Below are 23,464 nucleotides of genomic sequence, written 5' to 3'. Positions count from 1 at the left end.
CCTATCAAACATCGTATACATTTTAAAATCTTGTTAATTACTTATAAAGCCCTGAATGGCTTAGCTCCTCAGTACTTGAGCGAGCTCTTATCACATTATAGTCCTCCACGTCTGCTGCGTTCTCAAAACTCTGGCCGTTTGATAATATCTAGAATATCAAAATCAACTGCAGGCGGCAGATCCTTTTCCTATTTAGCACCCAAACTCTGGAACAATCTACCTAACACTGTTCTGGAGGCAGACACACTCTGTCAGATTAAATCTAGATTAAAGACCCATTTCTTTAACCTGGCTTACACATAACACACTAATACACTTCTATTATTCAAATCCGTTAAAGGATTGTTAGGCTGCATTAATTAGATCAACTGGAACCGGGGACACTCCTCATAACACATGATGTACTCGTTACATCATAAGAAGAATTGGTTCCTTGCCGCTGCTGCCTCTGGCTTGCTTAGTCGGGGACATTTCATTTCAATATCGTCGACTTGATTGCACAGATACTGAATTGAGATCACTGAATTCAATGATGAACTGCCTTTAACTGAAAATTGAGTGTTTACTATTGTCCTTTTGCTTTATTGACACTATTTTCCTGTTTAATACTGTAAAGCTGCTTTGACACAATCTGTATTGTTAAAAGCGCTATATAAATAAAGTTTACTTGACTTAAATTATATTTTAGTTGACCATTAATGCCTGTCAGTGCATTCAGCAGTAACTTTAGCCATATTTCAAAGACAATCAAATAAAGTGACGATAGAAGATGTGATAACACTTTATTTTAAGGTGTCCTTGTTACAAATGTTACATGCACTTATCATTATAATAACAAAAATTATGCATAATAACATGCAAGTAACTCTAAGACAAACCCTAATCCTAACCATATAGTTAGTACATGTAGCTAATTAATATCACTCAGTACTTAAATATATAATTACACTGTAACAAGGATACCTTAAAATAAAATGTAACTGAAGATGTAAATAAAGATGTGCTGAAGTCCTACTTAAGTGAGTCAAAATACATAAATCCAGCTAATTGTATTTATTATACATTTAAACTATAATACACTTCTATTTAATAGCAAATAACATACAATGATGTCTGAATTGCAATATTATATATTGCCTGTCTATGCATTATAAAGTGTATTATATACTATTCGAAGTATAGTATGTATTTTAAAAGTGTGCTAAATTGCAGTAATTTTTAAACAAGGGCATATTAATTACTTTTTTAAACATGTATGCTGCATCTGATTTACCTTTCATATTTTATTGTAAATGTTGTAATCATAAATGTGACTAGTTTTGTTTTAGACATTTACTGCATTGTACATGTATTATATGTTTATTGTATATTAATTAGTTTTTTTCTAGAGATCAGGGCCTGTATTCTTGAAACGTAAGTATTAAGGTGAGGATGGTCAAAGTAAGTTTTAATTGCATGCTGGAACTCAATACATTTGCAGAAACTAAATGTAGGAAAACATCAGCTGATATCCATACTGTTTCCAGCGTCTACTGTGCACTCCAACATCTGCATTCATAACTTTTGCAGGCATTTACAAATCCACTATCCCATTTATAACAGTAATAAAAAGCTTTTTACAGCGTCAGACCTCTGATAGAGCGCTTTAGCTCAAGGGACCCCGGGAAAAGCTCTCTGAACGCAAACAGAATTACAGATGGATGTGCCATTAATATCCACGCTGACTTCCAGCGAGTGAAACTGAATCAGTGCTCTGGTGTTTTACAGTCCTGACCCTCTCAGCTTCACCAACACATCGCAGACTCGTGAATGAAACGCCTCAGAAGGTCATTGTCTGATTGTGGAAACACTGATTCGCTCATTTTTTAATGGAGCACAAGGAGATTCATTCCTGGAGGGGAAAATGTCACGGAGTTGAAGCTCAGAGATGTGAAGATCTGCATGAGAATCTGTAGATGAACCGCTGTGCTCATAATTCACTATCATCATTAGAACAATATACTGCTTCTGCTGAAGGGATTCATCATTTACTGAGCCGGATATATGAGGATACACGTGTCCTCTCTGGTGTGATGGGTCTATTGATTACAGTTCAACATTTCAATATCGATGTTCTGAGATTTAATTTGTGCTTCTGTCAAATTAGGGCTCAAATAATGAACGCATAGATCAGAAATAAGTAAACAGCTGCTGTGGTCGAGGGAAAACCTTCATGTCTGTTCCAGCGTTTACTGGTTCAATGCTGGCAGTGTTGTGACAGGTTTTAATGAATTCATGTTGATTTTCACTAATTCATTGCCTTGTCTTGTTTCTGTCAGCGTATAAACTCTAAAGCGATTCTGACTGAAATAATACGTCAATTCAACAATCCTCAGAGGAAGATGAAATATTGAAAATGGTAAACATGTGTGAGGCCTGTATTTGAGGAAAGAAACAGGTTCTCCGTTTAAGCACAAATGCTCAGAAATGACATTTACGGATTAAATATTAATGTAATTGACAAAAGAGATTTTATATACACTGAAAGCATGCAAGTAAAGCGTCTGCTTTAATGTTTCAAATAACTTTTGTGAAAATAATAATATCAAAGTATGGGTGAAAATGTTCCTTCATCATTCAGTGGTAACAGATATATTTATGCAAAAGATTAAGTGATCATACTACATTTTATTATATTTGAAATCATTAAAAAGCTCTTGCTGACAAATGGGTATAGTAGGACAGTAGCAAAGATTGGTAAAGATTTAACATGACAATTTATATATTTGCGGCCTGAACAGTGATCCTTAAATAGTCTTTTAATGAATCTAATGATTCTTGTTATAAAAATGCCTGAAAAGACTTTCTATTATATGAACTACGGCATTTCATGTCAACAGCACCTTTAGAAATATATTAACTGAGAAAAATGGTGATGTGTTCAATACTTACAGGTCCTTTTCAAAAAATTAGCATATTGTGCCAGGTCGTGCTGAAAAATGAAATCTTCATCTCCATAAAGCTTTTCAGCAGATGGAAGCATGAAGTGCTCCAAAATCTCCTGATAGCTAGCTGCATTGACCCTGCCCTTGATAAAACACAGTGGACCAACACCAGCATCACTGACTGTGGGTACTTGACACTGGACTTCAGGCATTTTGGCATTTCCCTCTCCCCAGTCTTCCTCCAGACTCTGGCACCCTGATTTCCGAATGACATGCAAAATTTGCTTTCATCCGAAAAAAGTACTTTGGACCACTGAGCAACAGTCCAGTGCTGCTTCTCTGTAGCCCAGGTCAGGCGCTTCTGCCGCTGTTTCTGGTTCAAAAGTGGCTTGACCTGGGGAATGCGGCACCTGTAGCCCATTTCCTGCACACGCCTGTACACGGTGGCTCTGGATGTTTCTACTCCAGACTCAGTCCACTGCTTCCGCAGGTCCCCCAAGGTCTGGAATCGGTCCTTCTCCACAATCTTCCTCAGGGTCCGGTCACCTCTTCTCGTTGTGCTGCGTTTTCTGCCACACTTTTTCCTTCCCACAGACTTCCCACTGAGGTGCCTTGATACAGCACTCTGGGAACAGCCTATTCGTTCAGAAATGTCTTTCTGTGTCTTACCCTCTTGCTTGAGGGTGTCAATGATGGCCTTCTGGACAGCAGTCAGGTCGGCAGTCTTACCCATGATTGCGGTTTTGAGTAATGAACCAGGCTGGGAGTTTTTAAAAGCCTCAGGAATCTTTTGCAGGTGTTTAGAGTTAATTAGTTGATTCAGATGATTAGGTTAATAGCTCGTTTAGAGAACCTTTTCATGATATGCTAATTTTTTGAGATAGGAATTTTGGGTTTTCATGAGCTGTATGCCAAAATCATCAATATTAAAACAATAAAAGGCTTGAACTACTTCAGTTGTGTTGTAATGAATCTAAAATATATGAAAGTCTAATGTTTATCAGTACATTACAGAAAATAACGAACTTTATCACAATATGCTAATTTTTTGAAAAGGACCTGTATATAGGCTACATACAGTGGGGAATATATATATATATAGACTGTCAGTCTGATATGAAGCGCAGGGTGACCCGTTCAGAGATGATGACCATCATAAGTTTATATCAGAGACAGAAATTCAATTTTCCAATATTCATTATGACTGAATCAGCGGTGTTGATATCTGTACTCCTGCTATCACACAGACACAGACACAGACTGAACATCTGCTCAATGAATGAATGACAGCTCATTATCAGACTCAGAGCTGCTCGAGGTCATGTAGATGTAGATCTGACCTCCGGTCAAACCAGATCAGGTTTCTGTGTCACCAAATCCTCTCATCAATCAAGTTAGCCAAAGACCTTCAGAGGTTTACCCTTAAAATCATCTAATGCGAGGCCTTCTCTGGCTGTAGAGGTCAGCGATGGAAGCTAAACCACACCAAACACACGTTTAACTGGAGTTATTTCAACAATCGCATCTTGACCTCCTGGAGCATCTCTGCAGAGTCGAATCCAGTCCATGCTTCTTCAGATCAAAAAAAAAAAAAAGTGCTTTCATTTCTGGAGCTTGAGAGCAGAGCGTTTGCGTCCTGAGAGCAGCTGAAAGCATTTCAAGCACAATGACTGGAGAGAGAAATACAGTCGACTGCAATAAAGCGCTCAGATAAAAGAGGACATTTAGACAGACTGATTAGACTGTTCTCAGAAGATCTCCTAAAAGCATCGCACTGAACGGCTGGAACATCAATAAAAAAATAAATTAAAAAAAGAGTGGTTTTGTAGTTCTGTGAGCATGCAGAAACTATAATCTCGACTAGAATATATAATTTCAGCCATTAAATATAAGAGAATATCATGCATGCAAATAAAGCCTCATTGTCATTTTCATGGGCTGATGGCGCCACCTGGTGGACAAACAACTGATGCACATTAGAAGCACAAGAACTCATTTAGTCCCAGCAGTCATGAGACAAATGTAATTTTGATCTTAAATACGGAACAGTAAATCAAGCTGTATTTCATGTGAAGCAAGTAAAGTTATACAGAGAAACAAGGACCATGTGCGTCACATTCATTCTGCAAACCAGTCTCGAGCAGCAAGAAAACAAGACATGCAAAAATAAACAGGCACAACAGAGTTATTACCATTAACTATAAATGTTAACTAAAACTAAATACATACATTGTTAAAATAATATTTAAAAATAAAAAAATCTGGTTGCCAAGGTAATTTCTCGTTTTTCTTTAATGTTGAACTACTAAAACGACTTAAAATAAATGTGAATATAAATGTAAAAAAATAAATAAAACTGCATATACATGTAATAGACAACAAATAAATAAAACTTTAATAATTATTAAAACGTTAAAATGAAGCGGAAAATATTGGAAAAATCTAATTCAAAATATTAAACAATTATATTGTAATGTAAAAATCCAAGTATTATTAGATAAAATCAATCTAAGCATTAGGAATATGCATTTATTTTTGGTTTAGCATTTATTCTTCCTCACAAATGCCTGAAAATAAAATCTTACGGAATTTTTTCAACATTCGATGTCTTTCTGCGAAACAAAACATGTTCCCATTGCTCACAATTATGACTAAAAATGAAGCAATGCAGTTGAATTTCAATTGTGTAAAACTTCTCACTTGTGATTAAACACTTAATGACACTCATGTATTTCTTAAAATTCTTTATTCATAAACTTGATGCAAGTTTACAAATCGTACTGTACATGGTCAAAATTACACTTACAATGGGGGAAAAATGCAATAAAACCGAAGCATGCTGACAGTGCGTAACACATCGAAGCCTCCCACCCTCTCCATCAAACACTCCACCGTCTGAACGAATGAATGAAGAGAATCAGTCACCATTCACCTCTCATTCCAGACACTCAGAGCCGGAAGAACATCTGTGGATTCAAACTAGCTTGATGTCAGAGTGGTGTCGTTTACTTCTGTAATTCAGCTAAATGAAGCAGTGAAGCGGTTCACATCGGCCCGTGTGATTCTGAAGAACACAGCTGATCAATCCCAGTGCTTTTAGAGTAAAACTGATACAATGGAGAAGAAGCGGAACGAGAACAGAGTCGAGTGATCAATCTGCTTCTGAAGGATATTAACACAAAAGAAGGGCTGTTTTCTTGTGTTCACAGCCATCAGATCCATCTCTAATGATGTCGGTTTGAACAGAAATACTGCAGACGATTGTGAGGAACACTAACTTTTGCTCATTCGCTTCCTTTTACCTCCTTTTTAAGGCATTATTGCTCACTCAGCTTCACCCAGAGACTGCAGGGGCTTCAAAAACACGGTAAATACAATTCTACAAATCCAGACAGTTCTGTTGGCCATACTGGGAGGGAGAAGCGGTTTACAAGACTGGTAGAAATGCTTTGCAGTGGCATGAACACATCAAACCCGCTCACATCAGCAGTCATGAAGAAACAGAAGACAGAAGAAGCTCCTGCTGCTCTTTCATTCATCCAAACGCATCTGGACTTGATCGTGGAGTTCATTTACAACAGTGAAGTCTGACTGAACATGGCAAAAACTTTTTTTGAGTATGCAACCAAAACAAATGGAGGAACGTTGCAGAAAATCAGGCTGTGCATGGGCTCTGTGGCAGATGTTGGCATCGCTCTGCTGGAATCATGGCATCGTCTGAGAGGGTCAAACTGGAGTCGAATCGAGCCGTTTTAACTCGCAGGGAAAGAGAAGTGTCAGAAGAAGCGGCTCCGGTTAAAACGAGGGATGAGAGGAGAAAAGCAGTGACAGAAAGATGTCCATCTGAAGACACTCTGTCCATGTTTGGATGCTGGGCTCTAGCCGTCCTCTTTGGGCGGTGTGTACCAGCCTGTGAAAACCACACACACACACATTTATACAGCAAACACTCACTCGGGAAACTTCATCCACAGAGACTGACAAAACCAATCCACATCAAAGCAGAGTCACAGACGGCACGAGCTCAGATCCACAAATAAAACACTTTCCTGAAGAAGCTTCAGATCACAAGCTGCCAGCTGACAAAACACAGACACACACTCCTAAAATACTTCCTAACCCTCATAATGCATTCAAAACTGTTTTCTATTCTTGTATTGTGGATCTGTTTGGACCTGAACAACTGTTATGTAACAATGTTATTCTACAACTTTATATTTTTCATCTAAAACCATAATGTATTTGATCAGCAACTTAATGACTGAATGACAAAAATACTAATTTTTTAATGTTATTTCCATGTTACAGCATTTAGAATTTTCTTAATTTCATATGCATAAAGCACAAAATACTGATACTATATATACACATAAGTTTGTGAACCCCTTGCAGAATCTGTGCATAATTTGAACAAAATAAGAGAGATCATACAAAATGCATGTTGTTTTTTTTTATTTAGTAAATAAAGTGAGATATTTTACATAAAAGATGTTTACATAGTCCACAAGACTAATTTCTGAAGGAACCTGCTCTTTGAATGAATCGTGTGAATCAATGATTCAAAGCCCCATTCATAGAGAGAGCCTTCATTCCTGAATGAATCAGCCGTCTGAACGAATCAATTAATGAACGAATCAAAGAATCTTACCGCCACCTGCTGGCAGTTTTAGTTTCTTATTTAGAGTATTATATACATTAAAAAAAAAAATTAAAGGGATAGTTCACCACAAAATGTAAATAGTCCTTTACTCTCCGTCATCTTGTTTCAAACCTGTAAGACTTAGTTTCTATAGCGCAACACAAAAGAAGGTATTGTGAAGACTGTTGTAACGAAGCTGTATTGGTTACCAGTGACTTTACATTACATGAAGAACAATACTGAGATGTTAATTATCTTCTTTTATGTTCCATAGCTGATGTCGGGATGTTGTCGCCTAAACGATTGTGTAATAAATGTTATGTTAAATCAAATCAAATATTTATTTCTAAAGTTACTATTTAATGTCTACTTAATACTTTTCTCATTTAACACCATACTAGATCAAATTATGTTTTAATTATTTTATAATCAGTGAATTAGTAGTATTAACCCTATTGGAAAGCATAGGATTTAATTAAATTCCATGATTGCAGAAATAAATTGTCCAAATGTATGAAACATACATTTATTTCCAAAAAGTTTTCAAACTAAATAAATTAATAATTAATTGTATAATTGAGTGTGAGACATACAAATCTTGAATCTTAAATTAATTTTACTTGCACAAACTTTCACTTTCAGTAAAGTGACACATTTTTGATGCTGCAATGACTCATCAATGGGTGACATCCATGTTTAGCAACAAAATAGATATTTTACAGAACTTTTTGACACCAATATAATAAAAAATTATAACCATCTTTTTATGGTCAGAACAGCCCCAAATGCGTTATGAGGGTTAAGAAATGGACCACAAACATTTAGCAAGTCACCTTATTTAAAATGCTTCATGAACTAAAGACTTTTCATAAATAAATACTTGTTTCAGCAGAAATATGTCAACAGGAAATAAAACTACACTCATATCATTTCATGGTCTTTAAAACTCACAAATGACTCTTTGGTCATTAACTGGTTAAATCAGATGATCTTAGGCAAACCTTTTGTTACAAGAGCGATACAAGAACTGTTTTTATGATATTAAAATGGAAATATCTACACCTGATGTTTTCCATCAGCAGATATGAATATGAGCTTCATTTGTCAACTGTGTAGTTCTTACCATTCTTTTCATGGATCTGCACCAGGGATTTATACGACTGCTGCGCTCTGGCGAGATTGTACTGATTCTGCAAACAGCACAGACAAACCAAAACAAGACAAGCGTGTCATAACAGTATTTACAGAAAAATGTTCATTCTAGGCTCTACTCTGCAGTTAAAGTTATCAGCTACTTGCATCCGAAAGACAAAAGCAACTTTACCTTATTGGCTCCAAACTGCACTCTTGCTTTTCCTTTGACTAAAGTGGCATTTATCTGCATGATGACAGACTCTATGGAATAGGCACTGCTCCAGCCCTGAGAGAAAACACACGAGCGTCAGTCAACAAACACACACAACTGAGACGAGAACAACCCTCTGACACACGAGCATTAGCCGAACAGACAGCAGTAACTAGCAGCATAAATACAGCAGTTTGATGCAGTTTGAAAACATTGAATATTTGGCGTCTCAAAACCTTGCCTGACATTATAAGTGGACATTAGGGACAAATGCATGCATAAACAACATGACTGATATGACTGTTTTAGTCAGGTTGAGGATCATTAAATGCATCTTTAGTACAGAAGGAAGTTATGAATCGTGTGTCTTTGACACAAACACACCTGTTTAGTGAGCAGCTCCATACACAGAGCTCCTCCGCCAAGAACATACCTAAAATAACACCACAACCGGTTAACTGGGATTCCTTCACATCTTTATATAATCAGCATTCAGCATTTCAGACTTGAATTATACAAACTCCAATTCTAAATGATGCAACCCAAAGTCAAAAGAATATATATTAACACAATACCCCTAACATAAGGAATAAACAGAAAAGCCTCTTACCCTCCAGACAGGACCGGAGAAACCACGCGTGCAAACGGAGGATCGAAGGGAAAGTTATCCTGCAGACAGACGAGAACAGATTCTTTATTACAGAGAAAGAATAAAACCTACATTCACAGAGAAGTACTAGCTCTGTTTACTTGTAATGCCATGTTCATGGCGAGAGCCAGGTTTAGTCATTTAAAAATAAAACTATAAATGTTTTAAGATTTCTTTTGTTTTTCTAAAAAAAAAAAAAAAAAAAAAAAGGATTTATTTGGTTAAAAACCTTTTTAAAAGTGTTAAGTATTCGTACAATAATGAGGTTGAATGATTATTGGAGGTAAAAACAACAGTTGTCTGAATCACTGCCGTAAAACTCACCTTCTTAATTACAATGAACCAGGAAATAAACCTTAAAAACATATATATAAAACCCCAAATAATACAATAAAAATGTTATTAAAAGTAAATAAAATTAAGTAACTTGTTGGATGAAAAAAACTAAAAAACAAACAAAACAAAAAAATATTTAATACACTTTGCCAGAATAAATGTGTCCCTGCAGCACAAAAGCAGTCATGAGTAACACAGGTATATCTGTAGCAATAGCCAACAATACATTGTATGGATCAAAATTATACATTTCTCTTTTATGACAAAAATCATTAGGATATTAAGATCATGTTCCATCAAGATATTTAGTCAATTTCCTACCGTAAATATATCAAAACTTCATTGTTGATTAGTAATATGCATTGCTAAGAACTTCATTTGAACAACTTTAAAGGAGATTTTCTCAGTATTCAGATTTGTTTGCTCCCTCAGAGTCCAGGGCTCGTATTCATGAAACATTTTAGTGCTGAGAGTTGCTCCTAGTAACACAATTCTCAGAAATGTGGGTGTTTCCTCTTAAATTTAAAGAAAAGATCCTAGTAAAGAATTCAGAAAGCATCTTAACCCTTAAAAGAGGTCTTAAGGTCCAAAATTGTTAGGAGTACGGACGAGGACTTTTAAGAGGCTTAAGAGTTTCTTTAGCAGCGGAGAAAATGGACGAAACATGAAGAGGGAGAAGAAATGTGTTGCACACAATGCATGAGAGTGAGTTAATAAGACGTTACACATTAGATCGTGCAGGGATCATGTTTGTGATGATCTTATTAAAGACACGCTAACATCTCCAACACCGTGCTGATATGCCGTAGCGCCAGAAATGGATGTAATCACTACATTAGCATATTTGGCAACCGGAAAAATGCAACTATGCAGCAGTGATGATTTGGGTCTGTTACAGCACTTATGTTTCTGTTCATTTCCTATAAAATACGGTATGACAGCATGGTAAATAAAAGATAAAGAGTATATATACATATATAATGTGTGTGAGTGTGAGAGAGAGTGAGAGTGAGAGAAAACACGGTAAAACAGAAAAAATTCCGCCTGTAATTTCAAAGTGAAGGCTTATAATATACCCTACTCTTAAAAGCGCTCTTTTACGTATTTCCTTCTTGGACAACAAACCAATCATAGTCTTCAAAAGACTGTGTCATTCCTAGCAACGGGGTCAGCCCGCCTCCTCACTAAGATCACAGTTTTTGTCTTTTCCTCGCTCAGAGCTGCTCTCAGATTGGTCCTGAATCACTCTTAAGATAAGAAATATTTAAGCTAAATTAGGAGCTCTCTGAAAGGATTCTTAGAATACAGGCCCAGATTTTCAAATAGTTGCATCTCAGCCAAATATTGTCCGATCCTAACAAAAGCGTATTTATTCAGCTTTCAGATGATGTATTAATCTCAATTTTGAAAAATTGACCATTATGACTGGTTTTATGGTCCACTGCACCTTCTTCAGATCACTTGCTTGCTTTATTTAAAACACATTTTACTACTATGTGTGAAAACTATCCCTCTCTCATATATATAAGAGAATAAAAAAGAATGATAGACTTGAATATTTTCCCTGGTCTGGTCTGGTCTCACTCACTTTGTATGAGAAGTTGAGGAGGATGTAGTCCATCCCTTCCTTTTCTTTCAGCACTTGAAGGTCACTGTGTAAAGGACTGTCCGGATCCACACTGAGCACAAGAGCAGCACAAACACCTTCAGCTTCCTGAAAACTGTACCAACCCTAAAACTTCAGCAATAAGGTGGAAACCCAGAGGAACTGTGCTCTTACGTTCTCAGTTTGACGTGCCACTCGTACAGGCTGTCGCTGACCAGCTCCACGGAGTAGATGCCTGGAGAAGAGAATAAATCAGATCAGAGAGTGGCGCCGGTCATTCGGTCACTCACAGTCACAGCTACCTTACCGTTTTTATAACTCTGAGACCGGTAGATCTCCCGGAGCTCCTTCATGAGGCGATCTGACGCTTGAACAGATCCAGACACGGCGCCCTACAGGACCCGACAGAACACACCCCGTCAGTCATAACACAGACAGCGTACAAATGAACTCAAATCAATCCAGTTCATTTCAGCTAATGAGAGGTAAAAAAAGGCCTCTCAGAAAGTCTGGTGAGATATTTTCAGCAGATATTTATTTGATTGAGGTCTTATGAAGCTTACATTATGTTTTTTATTAAAAACAATCCAGAAATTCTCTCAAATTACCAAATTAAATGTGTAGCACTATTGATTATGATATGGTCATTATTGAATTCTTCAATCTTTTGATGGGCAAATGTCCTTTAATGCATGCGAGCTTATATGGTGAAATCAAGATTAAAATACACAATAGTGAAAATAACTAAAAACCAAGAATGTTTAACATGCATTTTACGGATTCTGGACTGACTTTGCTACAAACCTTTTCAAAACAGTCTCCATGAGAAATACTGTGATGTTCAAAAGACATTTCACCTGTTTTTGACATGTCAGATTTATAATGATATGCTCCTTATTCACATCTGTAACAGTTTCAAATCTTGAACGTCTTCTGCATAATTGTGCGTTCCCCATCAAAAATGACTGGCCTTTTAAAAACAGCTCAAAAATATCTCATTATGCCATATTAAATCACCAAATATTGGATTTAATCTGTTTATCAACTTTGATCTGAGCTTATGAACGTCAGTTTTGAGTGAAAAAAAACATTATTTGTGGATAAATTCACTCAAAAACTGAGATGCATCAGCTCAGATCCATGAGGCCTACGATCAATCAGCTCTAGAAGGAAAGACAACCGGTGCTAATTGAAAGAAAACAATTGATTAAAAAAAAAAGATCAAATCCAATATTTGGTGATAATATAGCATAATCAGAGACTTACAAGACATTTTTTGTAGGCTGGTAATTTTTGACTGGAAATATCAAAATTGTTTTCAGCGCAGAAGAGTGTTAAACGTCGTCACAGATGTGAACAAGAAGCATAGGAGATGGGGAAAAATATTCTAAAAAGGTACACAAATTATCCACATTTTTCTGTGTAGCTGTTATAGCATGTCTGAGCACAGTTAGTAGGTCTTAGCCCAAAGCCATAACATTAACTAGCATTTTCAGGGAAAAGAAAACCATCTCCTGGTCAAAATGACTGAACACAACATGAGGGATAAAGGCAGTAACAGGATATATTGTTATTGAATATCAAATATTGTTAAAAATTGTAATTGTTATTGATTCACCTCTGAAAATTCTATAAAATAGCAAAAAAATATATTTACAATGTAGATGAAAGCAAAATCTTAATAGGTCAATATAACCCTTCTAAATAAATTATTATTATTGTTTCGGTAGTGACACATTTGGGGAGATGACAAATATACACATACATATATACATACACACACTTTAGATTAAAAACAGCTAAATCCACCAGAAGGAGAGCACTCCATGAACATTTAATTTCAAAATGAACATCAAACCAAACTTCTGCATAATCATCACATCTCCATCTAATCAGACTGTGAAACAAAAGCCTGTATTTGACCCCCATCAGCCCCCAAACACAAGGAAAGTCCCCTTACCGAGTGAGCACTTACATTCAAGTGGTCCTGCCGCTGGTTCTTGCGGATCTTCTCCAGGATGGCCAGGTTCTCCTTCTCGATGCCATCATCCTCAGACTTCTTCCCATCCACCGGCTCCTCTTTCATCTCGTAGTGTTCCAGATCAATGTCCTGCTGACACACACACACACATACACACACACACACATATATAAAGAGAGAGCGAGACGCTCACGACCTCACAGAAGACATGAATGACAGACATAAACCTCTCCCATCTCTTCTTCCTCTTCCTCCTCTGATGTGACCTCATCTGTCGTCCCCAGCTACAGAAGAAAACATTCATGTTAAACCACAGCAGAAAACACAAGCCGACTCTATGTACTGCTAATATTGTTGCATGTCATGCAAAACAATGATAATTTTGACCCATACAATGTATTTTTGGCTATTACTACAGATATACCCCAGCGACTGCTTTTGTGCTCCAGGGACACAAATGTATAGGACAAGTTTGTACAATATGTATAGTTATAGTTCATGCATCTTTTCTTCACAGATATTTAACAAGTGATTTGTTTAACATTTACATCATGTTGACAGCTTCATGTGTGCTGCACTTGGAATAGAATTGTCTTTAACTAGAGGGTTAATAAAGAAATAGGTACTTGAATCATGCTGTAGTTACATTTTCAAGTTGACTAGTTAAAAATCGTAAAAAAAAAACTACAAAAAAAAAAAAAACCACGAGAATTGGTCAAATATTAATTTTTTTGGCCTAGTGCCAGTCCTAGTGCCTGGTTTGGCTTGAGGACTTTGACTAAATGAGCATTTAAGAAAGCAAGAGTGACTCAAGCGCAGCGGTTGACCTTTCTGTCCTGGTTGACGGGTCCTGCAGGGAGAGGCTGGTCCAGCATCTCCACATCCGGGTGCTGGGGAAGATTATAGAGGCGGCACAGATCACAGATCAGCCTCTTCAGCTGCTGCAAGAGCTGAAACCACAAACACACAAGAGCATTACACACAGCAGGGGCAGAAAAGCTAGCTAGGGCCAAAAACTACACCCAACGTGACAGACAGCTGAAAATGTGGGTCAAATATTGATCAGGCCCCAATCAGTGTTATGAACAGTTAATGACATGCATATCAAGATTTGGTTGCATTTCTCAGGTTAGAATAACAGGACTCGATGGGTACTTTGTGCACATGATCCTCTTTAAGTCATCAGTGCAGGTGAGGTGAGACAACAGGAGCTGATGAAATTTCACTTGTATGTAATGAAAAGCTGACAGAAATAAAGAGAGCAGCCAGATCAGCGGCTTTGAAGGGTTCTCAACTTAAAAATACACATACACTGCTGTGCAAAGGTTTGGAGTCAGTAAGACTTTCTTAAAGAATTTATACTTTTATTCATCAAGGACGCATTCAATTGATCAAAAGTGCCAGTAAAGACATTTATAACAAAAGATTTCCATTAAAAAAAAGTTCTTTCATCTGTGATTCCTGAAAAATAAAATGTATCATGGTTTCAACAAAAATATTGTGCAGCACAAGTGTGTTCAACATTGATAATAATCAGAAATGTTTGTTGAGCAGTAAATCAGTATATTATTATGATTTCTGAAGATCATGTGACACTGAAGACTGGAGTAATGATGCTGAGAATACAGCTGCAGATCACAGGAATACATTACTGTTGATATTCACAGAAAACAGCTGTTTTAGATTCTAATAATATTTCACAATTTTACTATATTTGTGATAAAATAAATGCAGAATTGGTGAGCAAAAGGCATCTTTCAAAAACATTTACAAAATCATTAAAATCTTTAAAAAAATGTTGTTAGTGATGTTAGTTAAAAAAAAAAAAAAAGACAGGCCTGCTGTGTTTAACGGTTATCAGCATCGTAAATCCTCAAAAGTGTTTTATATTTATATATATATATATTTTTTAAATGCATGTACATTTATAACACTATACTTTGTATTATATCACCTTTGCATTAAAACCCCACTAGTAAACGTTAATGCGAGGGTGTTTCTAATGCAGCGTCTACGGGAGGGATGTTACATTTAACATCGTTCTCTCTTCTGACCGCCCTTATCAGTCTCTATCAATGTTTTCCTTTTTTGAAAGTCATGAAAACATCATCGTGGAGTTTTTCTTTTGCTATTTGAGCAAATGTGAATGTAAACAATATATTTATGGTACTCTCCCATTCACTGCTCTTCAAGATAACCCAACTATGACGACCTTCGCTGCAGAGAAACCCGGAAATGTGAAAAAGGGCCATTATATTACATAAATAAAATATCTTATTAAATAACAGAAACAGAAGCACCTCGTGTGTAAATGCATTTGTTTACATGCGTTTATGTTGTAGCTATATCAAATGCCTGCGTGCAAATGGAGCTCCACATGATCAGAAAACATCTGGCTGTCAGAGAGTTCCCTACTAAAATTACTATTCTTCAACCCATTCCACGAACACACAAGGAGAAGTTAAGCAGAATGTTAAAGCAGCTCTTTTCCATACAGCTTAAGATAACTGAACACCGTCCAACTCAAACACACTGATGGTGCACTATATTTAGTCTTCAGAAGCCACATAATCATAATTCTCATACCATTTTTTGATGTCAAACCTGATACATGCGAAGACAACGATTGAGAGAACAAATACACATAAAAATAAACTAATCCTTCACTCCACACAGAGTTTAGATGTAGATGATTGGGTGGAGGTCCACTGTCCTGTTTTAATCAGGCATGAAGTGTGCTGTGTGTCCTGTGTGTAATCTATTACAGACAATAAATAGAGCAGACAGAAGCAAAGCTTTAGATTAAAAAAAGCCCAGCTCAAAGAGACTCGTAGGTCCGAGCTCACGCTCATATTACAGCAATTAGTGTGTTGTGTAACGCTCTACTCGATTACAGCGTAGCTAGGCTGGTAATCACCGTTTAGTGCTGTTCAAAGCATCGTGATGAACACCTGCTCTGCTATCATTGAGATCACACACACGGAAGATATTACAAATTACGTGATTTGCTGTCACACACAACCTTCAAATGAGAAGGAAGGAAGGAAGGATCTGCAATAAAAGTGCTGGAAGATATTATTGCGATATTTCTTATCGTATCATACAATATTGATATTTTATTGACCAGTACTGGGGATAGAAATGCATGTTTGTTAAACCTGGAGAACAAATGCAAGTATATCTTGTTTGTTGACAATTAAACTTCACATAGTAGATACCTTTTCATTTAGCACCCCATTAAATACATCTTATTTCTTATGTTTTTTGTTTTAATATTCTGGGTTTTATGATTCCATGCAAATTTACCATTAAAATGGTGTCTAATGAAATGAACAAATACAACTTTCACAATCTTTTAAATTGTAAATCAAATTAAAATTGCCTACAACGAAACTTGCCTACATTTTAATTTTTTGTCAAATAAGATACTGGACAACAGAACTGTATAAATTAAAACACCAATACAAAATAAATACCTTGGTTGGTATGATATTCCTTAAAAATTATATTATCATCATTTTGAGAACTACATTTTAGTATTCAATACTATAAACATCTCTAATCATTTCTTCAGGTTAAACTGAGCATTTATTTAGTCGGTTTATATTGAAGAGTGAGTTTCAGTCTGTGTTTGATGCCAGTGTTAATAAAAAAACAAAAAAAACACACCCCCGCTAAATTTAAATTCTTGATCTGACCACATTTTTGGAAAAAAACAAGCTTATATTGGCACTAGTGTGCGCTAGAGAGAATCACGGCGTGCATTGCTTGACTGTGCTTCCACTAGTGATGCAACAATGCCATTTATTCAGAGCCGATATGATCCAGAAAATTCTGAGTATCGGCTGATTCCAATCCGATGATTTTAATCAATGTAGAATTTCTATTCCTCTGTGTGTTGAACTGATTGTCACTCTATTGTGTGTTAAATGATCTACTAAATACAGACAACAAGTGAAAAAAATATATAATCATAATCTATGACAAAAATACTATTATAAACTAGGTTAGTGGATAATTTAGCAGCAAAAGTTATTCTAGAAAAATCATGAGTGCACAATTGCATCATTTCCTCCTTTATTACTTTATATTTGCTTGTGTGTTTTCAAGCTACAGTGTCCTCCATAAGTATAGGAACAGTACAGACAAAATCTGTGGAGTCAAGACATTTACAAATATGATTAAAAGATGAATATGAGACAAAACTACAGAATGTCACATTTTATTATTAGCCGTTTCAACACATACATGTTTTACCAAATAAAAAGAACAGCACTTTTAGAGTTCATCCCTCTATCTGATGTGAGCATAAGTATTGGGACAGTTGAACATAAAGCAGATATAAAAGATTAAAAGCTATTATTTAGTTGCAGATCCCTTGCACACAATCACAGCAGTGAGTCTGTGACCCATAGACATCACCAGACTCTTGCTCTCATCCTTTGAAATACTTTTCCCAGCCTTTAATGCAGCCGATCCCAATTGTTGCTTGTTTTGGGGAGTTTCTGCCTTTACTCTCCTCTTCAGCTGCTGAAATTCATGTTCAATCAGATTTAAATCTGGAGATTGACTTGGGCAATCTAAGACTTTCCATTTCTTTGCTCTTATAAACTCCTTGACTGAACCTGCAGGGTGTTTTGGGTCATTGTCCTGATGCAATATGAAGCACTTCCCAATGAATCTGGTGGCATTTTCTTGAATATTGGTAGGCAAGATGGTTTTGTACCCTTCCAAATTCATTCTGCTACTGTCATCATACATTAAGTCATCAGTAAAGTTGAGAGGGCCTGTTCCAGAGACAGCCATGCATGCCCATGCCATGACACCACCTCCACCATGCTTTACAGATGAGGCTGTATGCTTGGGATCATTGCAGTTCTCTTTTTCTCCACACTTTCCCATCACTTAGATAAAGGTTCATCTTTGTCTCATCGGTCCATAAGCACAGTTCCAAAACTCTTCTGGCTCACCTTTGTGCTTTTTCGCAAACTCTAATCTTGTCTTTCTATGTTTGGTGCTGGTCAGAGGTTTGCATCTTGCTGTGTAGCATCTGTAATTCTGTGTCAAAGTGTCCTGAGGACAGTAGTTTGTCAGAGCATCACCCCAGCTTTCTGGAAGTTGTTGGTGATTTTACAGACACGTCTTTTAGGATTCATTTTCACAGCTTGTATGATTTGTCTGTCATCAACTACTGTTGTTTTCTCAGCCGATCAGGTCGTTGTTGGTTGCTGGTGGTCTCCAAACTCTTGATTTCTCCATGCCCTTTGTTTTTGCTAGAGCTCTAACTGACTTCCTCTTTTCTTTTAGCATCCAAATTGCTTGTTTTTCTCTCAAAGTCAGCTCCCTGGTCTTCATCCTGGTTTGTGTGTGTCATCATCGAATGCAAGATTCAGAATACAGAAGTAATGGATATAACCGATACGACACATTCCCTGCTTTTAATATCTGAAGAATTAATGCAACAGGACACAGCTGATCAAGAAAGACCTGTGAGGCAACTGCTCCAATACTTCTGCTCACATCAGATAGAGGGATGAACTCTAAAAGTGCTGTTCTTTTTATTTGGTAAAACATGTATGTGTTGAAACAGCTAATAATAAAATGTGACATTCTGTAGTTTTGTCTCATATTCATATTTTAATCATATTTGTAAATGTCTTGACTCCACAGCCAACAGAGCACTTTTGTCTTTACTGTTCCAATACTTTTGGAGGGCACTGTATATTTAGTTTATTAAATTCTTAACAATTTTAGTGTTTTCTTATTAATAATTTTAAAAAGTAGCCTGCTTATATAATTTGATAAAAATGCACAAAATACATCTGATATAATCGTGATGCTTGGTGACATCGAATCGTGAAACCAGTGAGGATTCCCAACCCTATTCTGCTGTACAGATGAAGAAGTGTTGTTACCAGTGTGCTGCTCCTCCTGACCTCCTCCAGACGCTCCAGCACTTGAGTCAGGCTCGGGTCATCGGAGTCCACAAACCATATCGGCGGCGTGGATGGGTAGGATTCCTGAAACACCAGAGGGCAGGGGATGAGCAAGAATACAGCGAGATGAGCCCTCATTACCCATAGTGCAAAGCGATACTGTAAAGCTGACGTGCACGACCAGGGAAAAGTTTAGACAAGACCAATTTCCTCAAGAAATGCTTAATGTTGTAAACAAATCCTGCTGGATTTATTTGGGTCAATGACGTTAAAGGATATTTGACAAGCAAACTAATATCTATTGCAATTGTTAAAACATTAAGAATGTTGTGCGCATATAAATTCATATTAAACTTTTAAATTAAGTGATTTTAGTGTTTTTTCATCTAGGTGAACTGGCCATAGCTTTAAAAAAAAAAAAAAAAGTCCGGTGGTGCGACCGTGATTTATCTTTAAAATAATTAATTTTCTTAACATGCATAATATTTTTGTTATAAGTTCTCAGTGTGAATATGGATCCACACAAACCCATCAGACATATTCAGATCCACACAAACCCATCAGACATATTCAGATCCACACAAACCCATCAGATCCATACAAACCCATCAGATCCATACAAACCCATCAGATCCATACAAACCCATCAGACATATTCAGATCCACACAAACCCATCAGATCCATACAAACCCATCAGATCCATACAAACCCATCAGACATATTCAGATCCACACAAACCCATCAGACATATTCAGATCCACACAAACCCATCAGACATATTCAGATCCACACAAACCCATCAGATCCACACAAACCCATCAGACATATTCAGATCCACACAAACCCATCAGATCCACACAAACCCATCAGACATATTCAGATCCACACAAACCCATCAGATCCATACAAACCCATCAGATCCATACAAACCCATCAGACATATTCAGATCCACACAAACCCATCAGACATATTCAGATCCACACAAACCCATCAGATCCATACAAACCCATCAGACATATTCAGATCCACACAAACCCATCAGATCCATACAAACCCATCAGACATATTCAGATCCACACAAACCCATCAGATCCATACAAACCCATCAGACATATTCAGATCCACACAAACCCATCAGATCCATACAAACCCATCAGACATATTCAGATCCACACAAACCCATCAGATCCATACAAATCCATCAGATCCATACAAACCCATCAGACATATTCAGATCCACACAAACCCATCAGATCCATACAAACCCATCAGACATATTCAGATCCACACAAACCCATCAGATCCATACAAACCCATCAGACATATTCAGATCCACACAAACCCATCAGATCCATACAAACCCATCAGACATATTCAGATCCACACAAACCCATCAGATCCATACAAACCCATCAGACATATTCAGATCCACACAAACCCATCAGATCCATACAAACCCATCAGACATATTCAGATCCACACAAACCCATCAGACATATTCAGATCCACACAAACCCATCAGACATATTCAGATCCACACAAACCCATCAGACATATTCAGATCCACACAAACCCATCAGATCCATACAAACCCATCAGACATATTCAGATCCATACAAACCCATCAGATCCATACAAACCCATCAGATCCATACAAACCCATCAGACATATTCAGATCCACACAAACCCATCAGACATATTCAGATCCATACAAACCCATCAGACATATTCAGATCTCGACAGAGAAGCTCCAGCCTGATTCTGGTCTTTAAAGGCATTCAGTGCTTAAGAATGTGTTAAGAAAGGGTTGCTTATTTTCATGCAGATAAGATAAGAGTGCTTAAAACGGTCTGATGTGTAGCCCATTAGTTAGTCATATATATTGAAATAGAAATAAATGAATTTAAGTTTGAACACATGGTTTAATTTGAATGTAGATGCACTGATCTGGTTTATAGCTGGCACTTGTTTATTCCAATAGTACCCGTTCAATTATAATGTAGATATAATTAAAAAAATAACTGCATCATTAAAGGAAGAAATAGTTCACCCAAAAGTGAAAATTTGCTGAAAATGTACTCACCCTCAAATCAGATTTTGAGAAATGTAACATTCAGTGGATGCTCTGCAGTGAATGGGTGCCGGCAGAAAGCAATGTTATGCATTTTAGACAGAAGCTACAGTAAAAGCATCTTAATGAATGTTGTTTCATCTTTTGTCTTCTCCAGATGTTAACTGATGGATGGAGTGGTGTGGATTATTGTGATGTTTTTATCAGCTGTTTGGACTCTCATTCTGACGGCACCCATTCACTGCAGAGCATCCATTGCTGAGACACTGATGCAGAGACACATTTCTACAAACCTGATGAAGAAACAAACTCATCCTGATCTCAGATGATCCTGAGGATGAACACATTTCAGCACATTTTAATTTCTGGGTTAACTTTTCCTTTAACTATTGCATAAATTTGACAGCATGCAGTCTAGATAGTGTGCACACTAGGCTTGTAATATGACGTCAGTGTCGCTCTCGCGCAACAGAAAATGGCATCCGGAAATATTAATAAAACAAGCCGCCGGAACTGGGTCAATAATGGACACCGAAGTGCGCACTTTCTATCCTCCCTCCTCCCCCAGACACAGTCTCTCAGTAAACAGAGCAGGTCAACACGGAGATGATAATGAGAGCAGATGACTAGCGCCAGCTATCAGGGGCTGCCTCTGTAGCCCGGCCAGAGCTCTAATGCTGTAGACCCCCCAGAGACCCCAGGTGAACACAGACCCCCCTCAGAGACCCCAGGTGAACACAGACCCCCCAGAGAGCAGCAGGTAAACACAGACCCCCCCCTCAGAGACCGTCAGGTGAACACAGAGTACCGCTGGAGTACCGTGATGTTGCAGTGGATGATGAGCAGCTGGTCTCCGGTCACATTAAACTGGCAGCTCAGCTCGTCTGGTTTCCAGTCCAGGATCCTGAAGCGCTCGTGCTTCGGATCAAAAATGGACTCCAGAAACTTCAGCTCGGCCTTCAGTCCCGAAACAGACATCTTCTACTCATCTCCGGAGCGAGACACGAGAAAACGGAGCGATGGACGAAAGAAGAAGAGCTCTCGCGATGTTTCTGTGGATGAGATCAAGCTGCTCCGACACCTCGCTTCAAAGCAGATCCAGCTTATTGTGTCATAAATGTGCATGTGTGTGTAGAGCCGAGCGGAAGCTGTGCTTCTCTGGGGTTTAAAGATGGAGGACCCGCTGTCCCAGCATGCACCGCGAAGAGGAAACTTTATTTGTTGTTGTTTTGGGTTTATAAGCCTATTATTGTCTGAGCTTTCAAATTAAATTCACAACATTTGTAAAAATAACATTTGAGGGCATATAGGTTTATCTATAACATATCTCATAAAAAAACAGGAATTATGGGTAAAAAAAAAATACATTTAAACAAAGAAAAATAAAAAAATGATATACAATAATTGTGTGTATATACAGTAAACGATTTTTGTTTTGTGTTTGTTTTTTGATATATTGACCTTTCACAGCATTTCATCAGTATATTAGGCTAATAATAAATTAAAAACAAGGCCAAGGAATCATATAATAAGGATGTTAAAATAAACTAAAGCTGAGCTTTCAAAGCAGACGTGTTGAGCTCTCTCAGCCACCGTAGAACATATTCAAAATATTCTTAAAAATGTGTTGCATGGCCATTAACCATAATAATGTAGCCTAATAATTTCAGTTTATGATAATTCTGGGAAATGATTATATATATATATATATATACATTAGTGCTGTCAAATGATTAATTGTATCCAAAATAAATGTTTTTGTTTACATAATATATATATGTGTGTGTACTGTGTATATTTATTATTTATATATAAATACACACACATACAGTATATATTTAGAACATATTTACATGTATAAATTTATATTAATATTATTTATATTATATATAAATTTATTTAATATATAAACAACAGTTTTCTGAAATATATACATGTATGTGTGTGTATATATATATATATATATATATATAA

The 23,464-nt window shown here is 36.9% G+C and overlaps 1 protein-coding gene across 4 annotated transcripts; it reads right to left on the bottom strand.

Annotated features, from left to right (window-relative positions):
- Positions 1-5,653: 5,653 nt before the first annotated feature.
- LOC306842546 (ubiquitin-conjugating enzyme E2 Q2-like) lies at positions 5,654-22,700 on the bottom strand. 4 transcript variants are annotated; one of them, XM_079373481.1, is made up of 13 exons: positions 22,310-22,700; positions 19,396-19,500; positions 14,308-14,430; positions 13,708-13,764; positions 13,475-13,609; positions 11,807-11,891; positions 11,674-11,734; positions 11,482-11,572; positions 9,519-9,577; positions 9,293-9,341; positions 8,888-8,983; positions 8,687-8,753; positions 5,654-6,834 (listed from the first exon to the last, which is right to left on the bottom strand). In XM_079373481.1, the coding sequence occupies exons 1-13, from the start codon at positions 22,466-22,468 to the stop codon at positions 6,803-6,805; spliced, it is 1,119 nt and encodes a 372-aa protein (XP_079229607.1). In that variant the 5' UTR covers positions 22,469-22,700; the 3' UTR covers positions 5,654-6,802. The 4 variants fall into 4 exon arrangements, with proteins under 4 accessions (XP_079229607.1, XP_079229604.1, XP_079229606.1 ...); XM_079373478.1 differs by having other exon boundaries at positions 13,460-13,612; positions 22,310-22,672; XM_079373480.1 differs by having other exon boundaries at positions 13,475-13,612; positions 22,310-22,672.
- Between the last annotated feature and the right edge of the window lie 764 nt (positions 22,701-23,464).

This window comes from Barbus barbus (genome assembly GCF_936440315.1).
Source record: "Barbus barbus genome assembly, chromosome: 23".
Lineage (NCBI taxonomy): Eukaryota > Metazoa > Chordata > Actinopteri > Cypriniformes > Cyprinidae > Barbus > Barbus barbus.
The sequence above is the reverse complement of the archived record's forward strand: the minus strand, read 5'-3'. Positions and strand labels throughout refer to the sequence as shown.